Source organism: Sinocyclocheilus grahami, unplaced genomic scaffold, assembly GCF_001515645.1.
Source record: "Sinocyclocheilus grahami isolate Dianchi unplaced genomic scaffold, SAMN03320097.WGS_v1.1 scaffold165.1, whole genome shotgun sequence".
NCBI lineage: Eukaryota > Metazoa > Chordata > Actinopteri > Cypriniformes > Cyprinidae > Sinocyclocheilus > Sinocyclocheilus grahami.
In genome coordinates, this window is record NW_015505344.1 from 340,149 (window position 1) to 348,880 (window position 8,732).

Below are 8,732 nucleotides of genomic sequence, written 5' to 3' on the forward strand. Positions count from 1 at the left end.
AATGGATTTAAACATCGTTTAATCACGCTGTAAAGTGAAACGTCACCAGGCCATTGGCACTCTCTGCAGGTATTTATAATAATACATAATGTACTTAAGTTGGTTATGTTCATATTATGTATAGGCATATTACATTATGTATTTTAACAGTGTTGTTCAATACAATCATGTAATTTCTTGGTTTTGATACTTTATTTGAGCCAATTATTATTGCCTCATCGTTAGTTTATATATAAATAGTCATACTAAAGCCTGGTTTTCACTTGGGTCTGTTTGTTACTAAAAAATATCAGATTACTCAGTTGTCAAAATAATCAGTAGATTACTTTATTACCAAAATAATCATTAGTTACAGCCCTAGATTGGTTCAAATATTTCAAAATACAATTGCATTGTTTTACTTTTTGTAATTAAAAGACAATTATTTTGTCATTGAAAATTTCTTAAAAATAGTATTAAAACATTCTCATTCTAGTGAACCAAGTATCTGTATTTTGTCTCATCTGGTGAGCTAAGTGTATTGTCACACCCCTAGTGTCGATAAGTGGTGATATAGCTCATAATTTTCCAAGTGTATGATATAGCTTTCATTCTTCAGGTCAACCATATATTCATGAAAAAAAAACAGTTTGATTAAGGAAAGCAATAACTTTGCCAAAGTATCCTTTCAAATGTTAAAGTTGCCACAGTCATTGCATGCTTTGCATGTGCTGCCTGCCCCCGGAAAAAAGTTCAGGCTCAGGATTTTTTTTTGCTTTAACCCCTGTGCAAAAACATTATTTTTGAAGAAAAAGTACATTATATATTAAAATGTTAAAAAATTAAAACAATGGCATGTAGCCAGTTTAGTCACATTAACAGTACAATGTATATTATTGACTGATGTTGTTACTTCTGCAGTACTGCTGAATGTTCCTCTAAATTTAGTGCATATATGATCTATTGTCCCTCAGTAATTGCAATGCACGGGACAAAAAGCCCGTTGCTTAGAGTCCATTAACCGAAGCTGCGCCTCTTTATTCACTCAAGTGTCCTCACCCCCTCTACAGTGCGTTGTGTCATTTCTTCCTCTAACATCCTCAGGTTTCGCATAAAATTATGCCATTCAGTTGAGCTTTATTCTTCTTGTTGCTTCCATTTGAATATGTTGCTGCTTTACTTCACATTCCACTCATCTCCTCCAAATAGCCAAATTGCATTTTCTGTTGGTCTGTTAAGAAAATCTGTTCTTTTATTTGTATTGCTTTGTAAAACAGACCATCAGAAAGTGCGTTTACACTTTGACATGAGGTCATTGTTTACTACAGTAACTAATTGCTAAAGATTAGCTTGTTATGCTGGTGAAGTTTCTTTGTTAACTTTAGCACTATATTTTGTATTTCTTTATGTATACTGACCTTGTTTTTTTACCTCCTTTTTTTCCTCCTATTTCTCTCCCTCCCCGTTCCCCTCATCCCATTGCTATTTTTTTTGTTTTGAAACCTCGTTCTCCTTTGCCATCTGGCTGCACGCACCATATGTCTCTCTACACTTCTGATCTGTACGAACAATTACACAATTCAACATCATCCCACAATCACACACAAACACACACCCAACATGTCTTTAAATACACAAACACAAATCTCTCTCTCTTCTATCCCCCCACTCCCGCCCCTCTCTCTCCGCTCCCAATCCATTAACCATCTTCATGATCCAACCATCGTTTTTCGCCATTTCCCGTGGAACTGCCTCGCTGCCTCGGATATGTTGAACCTCCACTCTGCCTCCGATCTTTACCTGTCTCTTCCTCCTCCGCTGCCCCCTTCTGCTGTCCTTTAAAGAGAGTTACGCCCCACTGCCTCTTTATTCTCTTCGGTATGTCATCCTTTAGCATCTTTTTTTGTCACTCGTTTGTTCTGGTCTTTTAATTTGATTTGATTTCCTCACAAGGCATCTGTGAGGCCCGATTCTTTGAGTGCCTCTCTTGTTTTCTGGTGTGGTGAGATGAGACGCGTCATGAAAAGCTGCCGCTTTCCCTGGACTGTGGCACTTCCTTTGAACACAGATGGAAGGCTGCAGCTTTTTAATGACGGAACAAAGCAAATTGGCGCCTTTTAAAATGTTGCATGCTTTTTGAAAACTGTTCCTCTTTTACCTTTTTTATTGCATGTCTGTGGAGAAAAGCGGTTTAAAATACTTGGTTAATAGTCAAGACTCCTGCTGTTTTATAAGTTCATCCTTTTTTGGATTAAAAACATTTTCATCCGCTCAACTTTTTATCCTTCGATTCTTATTTCAGTCAGTCCATTGAATCTGTTCCTCAGGAGATCGATAAACACATGTTGCAGTTTTCTGAACTTTTTGAACTCTCCTCTTAACAATTTTTTTTTTCTAAACTAAGATTTTTTTTTTTCTTGAAGCAAGTTCCTTTTTCGCTTGAATAAACCCTAGTTAGACACTAGTAATAATTTTATTTATATATATATATATATATATATATATATAAATATATTTTGTACCTTGAAGAGCATGTGATATAATGGAGTATCTTGATTGTGAACTGAAGTTGTTTGATAGCTCAGGCTGGTTTTGATGAGGTGTGTCTGATCATAACGTACTGCATATTTGTATCTGACATCATACTGTTTCTCTTTGTAGGTGTATATGGGGATGTATTGAGAGTGAAAATTATGTTCAATAAGAAGGAGAATGCTCTCATTCAGATGTCTGATGGGACACAAGCTCAGCTTGGTAAACAGCCTTAAAATTATTACAATTTGCTTGCAGAAGGAGTGGACAATTTATATATACACCACCATTTAAGAGTTTGTGCCAGTATTCATTTTTACAATGTTTTTAAAGGGGTCATCGGATGCCCATTGTCCACAAGTTGATATGATTATTTAGGGTCTTAATGAAAAGTCTGTAACATAGTTTGGTTAAAATTTCTCAATGGTAGGGTAAAAAACAATTTTTTTACTCTGTCAAAAACAGCTCTTTTCAGAGCAAGCTGTTTTGTAGCATTTTCCTTTAAATGTTAATGAGCTCTGTTGACCCCGCCCCTTTCTTCCGAGCCGCTCTGTGAGGGACTGTTTACTTTATCCGCATTCATCGTGAAACTTGCTAATTAGCACATTATTAGGAAAGGCGATATGCAAAGATTTGTTAAAAAACTTCTTCTGTAGGTGAAGCTGGATCACGAATGATTCGCGCGAACATAGACGCATTTATGTAGCTCGGGGACACATTCTCTTCAAAAACATACATAATCCACTGCATCTTCAGCGGCTCAGATGTCAGGAGTAAATGGCGACTGCTGTTCATTATTACATCCAACAACAGAACACCTCAATCGCTTAGGAGTCATTCTTGTCTACATCTGCTCCGGCGGTGAAACAATGGCGGACTGATGACAGCTCACTCAGGGCGGGTCTAAGACGCCAGTCCAGTCTGTGCTGAAACACTACTGTCAATCAAACTATCGTGGGAGGGGCCTGTCTGTGTGACATCACACAGACAGGCATCTGAGATCAGCTCGATTTGAGAAAGGGGGAAAGATTTTAGTAGATTAAGAAAAAACCACTGGGTGGAGGATTTTTATCATTACAGGGTGGTTGTGTACACACACTGCCAACACACATTTCAGTTCAAACAACTTGTAAAAGTGCATGTAGCATTAAATGACCCCTTTAAAATAAGTCTCTTATGCTTACCAAGGCTGCATTTATTTGATTAAAAATGTAGTAAGACAGCAATATTATTAAATATCACTACAATATAAAACAACTGTTTTCTGTATTAATATTAAAAAATTATAATCATTTATGTAATTTATTTTAAAAGTCTTCAGTGTCACTATATATAATAATGATATATAATAATAATTATTATCATTATATAATATTTTTTAACATTTATGAACAATGTTGAAAATTGTGCTGCTTACATTTTTTCAGGATTATTGAATAGAAAGTTCAAAAAAGCAACATTTATTTTCTTTATTTGGAACGATTTTTAAAAAAAAAGTCTTCACTGTCATTTTTTTGCATCCTTGCTGAATAAAAGTATTAATTTCTTTCAAAAAATGTCACTGATGCCAATTGACACTGCAATAATGGGCTACTCACTATATTCGCTTATTGGAAGTGTAGTAATGTCTTCAGTCTCATTTCATGATTAGATTGTACTCTCCTTTTTTTCCCCCTTTTTTTTTTAACCACTACAACAATGATTCACAATGAACAAACAAAGGAAACCAGAGGGCATGCTGTGTTATACTGATTGATGTTACAGGAAACTAGGGTGCAGAATGATGCACACTGATACACTTGTAGTTTAGTATTTATTTATTTCTATATGTATACATTCGTATTTCAGCAATGAGCCATCTAAACGGGCAAAAGTTTTATGGCAGGCCCCTGCGCATCACGCTGTCCAAACACACGACTGTCCAGATGCCACGGGAGGGACATGAGGACCAGGGTCTCACCAAAGACTACAGCAGCTCTCCTCTCCATCGCTTCAAGAAGCCAGGCTCCAAAAACTACTCCAACATCTTTCCTCCCTCATCTACCCTGCACCTGTCTAACATCCCGTGAGTTTATATACATCAGTGTCTTGTTTTTCTATTAATTGAAAAACCCAAATATCTCCCGTATAACTGTGTCTCTGTTTCAGACCCTCGGTTGTTGAAGATGACCTCAAGATGCTCTTTGCTAGCAATGGTGATCTTGTCAAGAACTTCAAGTTCTTTCAGTAAGTGTGTGCAGTTTGTTGCATTATCATACTGTGACCTTTATGCAGTATAACATAATTTAAAATGATTGATACTAGTAGTGGAATCACAGCCAGTAACTGATAATGTGTGTGTGTGTGTGTGTGTGTGTGTGTGTGTGTGTGTGTGTGTGTGTGTGTGTGTTTAAAACATTGGTGCACATTTCGCTTATAGCATTCTTTTTTTGTGTGTGTGTTTTAATTGTTTATTAATTTCTGTATTGTGTGTGTGTGTGTGTATAAAATTCAATACAGATTTTTATTTTATTTTACAGAATTTTACAGAAAATGTATCATTGAATAATTGTCTGGTTTTGACTTTGTGGGCTGTTTCTTTCGCCGATGACACGAGCAAAATTACCACCACCACTAAACCCCCCGCTCTCAAGAGCACTTCCAGCATCAGTATCGTTACAGAAGAGTCTCAGAGAAACGCCGCCACCACCACCAACTCAAACGCGGGCTTCGATCTGGACGGCGCGATGATAAACAGAGCTCTGTATGTTCTGATCGGGATCACGTCCATCGGAGTTCTGTATTTCTTAGTGAGAGCTGTCCGGTAAGTCATCTGGAAATCATGTCAAGTGAGGTTTTGTATTAAAAGTGTTCTTACCTTGACAGTATGTTCATTGTAGATGATGCTTATACTTAGACAGTGATAGGTGGGGACGTACACTCACTTAAAGGGGTCATATGATGCTGCTAAAAAGAACAGTATTTGGTGTAATGAAATGTTTATGCGGTTTAAGGGGAAAAAAACACATTATTTTCCACATACTGTACATTATTGTTTCTCCTCTATGACCCGCCTTTCTGAAACGCGTTGATTGTTACAAAGCTCATCGGTCTCGGAGGGCTTGAGTGAGCAGAGGCGCGGGCTTGAGAACTGCGCGGCTGGCGATTTCGACGAAGGAGCGTCCGGAAGGACATGTGACGACCCCGGGCTGGACTCCGCTTCGTCCATGGTGAAAGCCGATCCGGCGATCCACAGCGCAAAGTTGTAGTATTTCCTCAGCGACCAGCACGGATCAACTCCAGGCATGACGAAGCGGATATCATCCTCTTTTGGAAGACCAAACAAAGTAGTTTCACTTAAAAACACACAGCGTCTTCATGACATGGCGGCGGCAACAACAAAACTACAGCGAGAATAAAAGTTACGCCTTCTTTCTTTGCGTGAACATTTGGGCGGCGTTATGCAAATCTTCCCACATAGTGACGTAGGTATGTGGGGGCGTGTTAGAACGAGCCGTTTTAGGTAGGTGTGGCTGACTCTGAACTTTTATAAAGAATATCTCTTTGGATTTGAGACTTTAGTCTTTGCAACTTTACAGATCTTCTTTATGCACCAAGAGCTTGTAACACTCCAAAGAGAAAGGAAAAATGGAAAACGCATCATATGACCCCTTTAACATGATTGTAGAGTCATCAACCTTGTTTAAAACGCTGTTTTATTCTACGTGGAGCGGGTCGCCCCGTCATGGGCATCGATGTGTGTCACATGACCAGCAGAGTCAGCAATCGAGTTAATCGACTATTACTAGGGTGGCCATATGTTCTCTTTTTACAGTACTTGTCCAGGTTTTGTCTTTGTTTTCCTATTGATGTAGTCTTTATGGTCCTCATACATCATATGTATGCTTATTGCTTTGACCGTTCAATATCGATCTAGCCTTCTCGCACCCCACGAGTCATTACCTTCAGCAAGTATGTAAACAATAGGAAAACAAAGGCAAACCCTGGATATTTTACCCAATTTAAAGATCCCAGCCAAAACATTTCAGGGAAAAAGGACATTTGGTCACCCTAACTGTTACTTACAATTACAAGAACAATGTGTTTACTTTAGGGGCTGACATTTAAGTCATAATTTGCTGATAAATGTATAAATAAGGAGGTGAATAGATTAATTGTATTTTTAGTTTGTTTCTTCAAGTGTATATTGTCTCTGATTTGTGCTCTCATTCCAGTCTGAAGAAAACCGGTGTTAAGAGAAAGAAATACGGGCTCCTGTCAAACTATGACGACACAATGGAAATGGCCCACCTAGAAAGCGACGAGGACGATACCACTGTTTATGAAGCCAAATCTTTTAGAAGGTAGTCGAACACTAGATTATCCTACCAGATCTTCAAATATTGACATAAATAACGCTCGTTCTCTGCTCAGCTTCAGACTTTGGACTGTGATGTTTGAAATCAATACCTCAGATAGTATCTTGTCTGACCTGCTTTTTAACAGCTTTTCTTTTCTGCTTCTTTCAACAGATGAGTGTCTGGGTGTGTTTGATACTGCCAGAAATATTATATGATGAAGACAATCCCATTATTTCCACCAAAATGGTTGTTGAATGATTTTGTTGTCATTTTCTACAACCATGAGAGGATCTAGTCACAATGCTTGGATGCCTTTTTCCACGATTAAGTGGAATGTGTAGGTTTAAACTAGATATATTTTAAACTGATATGACCAAATAGATCTTCTTGGACATTTCTTGGAAGGTCATACATTTTGTTGTGGCAGAAGGTCAAAACTGTGTTTTGTGCCAAAGTTCTTTATGCATAATTCTTAGGGGTTTGAAACTCTTGTCTGAGTTGACGTGTGTTAATAATTAATATTGTAAAAGATTGGCCCTCATTTTCAATCCACCAACGCTGAAAAGCCTGAAAGTTGTTTGCTAATTAAGGGGACCATTATATTATTTGGACTATCCAAATTTGTCATTTTTTAGGTGTACTGTCAATTTATGATAGATATTATGTTTTTTTTCCCAAATATCCTTGCTTTTGTTCTTATCTTTTGTTTGTGTCTTTCTTTCATTACTATACTGGGACTGTAAAGATGTGAATTATGGAATAAGTGATTCTGCCAAATACCAGCATATGTAAGAGATGCACTTTGATTTTTAGGGTTTAGAAACTACAACAGCAAAACATGGTATTTTATGACTTGGCGTCACTCCTGACCACTCATCAGTGTACCATTTCAAGATGTTTTTGCATAAATAAAAGGAATTACGTTTTTAGAGACTAAACATTCCCATGCAATGTTGGTTCCAAATGTAGATGTGCTTCTGCGTTTAATGTTGCTCAGCATGTTAACTGAGGTTTTGTGAGTCTCAACCTGCATTTTTTTTTTTATACAATGTGTGTGATTCTGCATTGTGTAATGGTAACAGTTTTAATGTGCTGTGAAAACCACAAGCCATCTTGAGGTATGTGGATCAAATATCAGCATTCTCAGATTTACAACTTGAACATTTAAGGGGTGTGTATGACAGCGTTGATGACATGGTATTCTTGAAATACATTCGCTGATTATTGATGCTGTCAAATACTGTCAAGAAATGCATGAAGTATCACTGTATCAATATTTAATGTACATAATTTCAATGATTCCCGAAGTGTGCCTTTCATTCATTCCCCCTTTTTAATTGCATTTGATTGGATGTGATTTGGGCTCTTTTGTAATTAAATTATCTTCTCTATTTTCATCCTTGTTCATTTTTTGATTCACTTTTGCCTTTTACATAAAACATGATGTAGACATCATGAAAAACATGATGTAATAGATTTAAGAAATGCCCCTAAAGCAAGTAAGGATCAATGGTGATTTAGCATACTGAAGTTAATCAGCTGATTTTTATTTTACAGTATTTTACGGACTTCTTACAGATCAACAGATTTTTTTCTCTTCCATCACAAAGTGTAGTGACCCATCATCAGATACGTCACGCTCTTGGCTCAGTGATTTCCACACAGGGCTTCAGTTTAGCATGAATTCCTGGTCAGTTTCATTGCACACATTGTCCAGATTTGACATAAACAGATATGGCAAACAACAGGAAAGTAAATACAACACTCTCTGTAAAGAATTCACTCAGTAAATGAGTTTAAGGCTTATATACAGTGAGAAAATTATTGCAATGTGGCTGGCAAGAGTCATTTTGTGCTATATTCTTAAATTTAATTACTAGT

The 8,732-nt window shown here is 37.2% G+C and overlaps 2 protein-coding genes across 2 annotated transcripts in view; both read left to right on the plus strand.

Annotated features, from left to right (window-relative positions):
• Positions 1–4,741, plus strand: part of LOC107593132 (polypyrimidine tract-binding protein 1-like) — an 18,948-nt gene extending 14,207 nt beyond the window's left edge. Inside the window, exons 9-12 of the mRNA XM_016282733.1 lie at positions 1,824–1,857; positions 2,641–2,733; positions 4,360–4,576; positions 4,660–4,741. Of these exons, the coding sequence (XP_016138219.1) occupies positions 1,824–1,857; positions 2,641–2,733; positions 4,360–4,576; positions 4,660–4,741 (426 nt within the window). The remainder of the gene's footprint in view (positions 1–1,823; positions 1,858–2,640; positions 2,734–4,359; positions 4,577–4,659) is intronic.
• A 327-nt stretch (positions 4,742–5,068) lies between these two features.
• LOC107593154 (membrane protein FAM174-like) lies at positions 5,069–6,858 on the plus strand. The gene is made up of 2 exons (XM_016282760.1): positions 5,069–5,314; positions 6,726–6,858. Exons 1-2 carry the CDS (start codon positions 5,238–5,240, stop codon positions 6,856–6,858), a joined length of 210 nt encoding a protein of 69 aa, XP_016138246.1. The 5' UTR covers positions 5,069–5,237.
• Positions 6,859–8,732: the final 1,874 nt, after the last annotated feature.

Excerpts from the sequence above, each read along its gene's own strand:
- LOC107593154 (XM_016282760.1), top strand. The coding sequence starts at position 5,238 with ATGATAAACAGAGCTCTGTATGTTCTGATCGGGATCACGTCCATCGGA. Across the intron at positions 5,315-6,725 it reads TTCTTAGTGAGAGCTGTCCG|TCTGAAGAAAACCGGTGTTA; the intron begins GTAAGTCATCTG and ends CTCTCATTCCAG.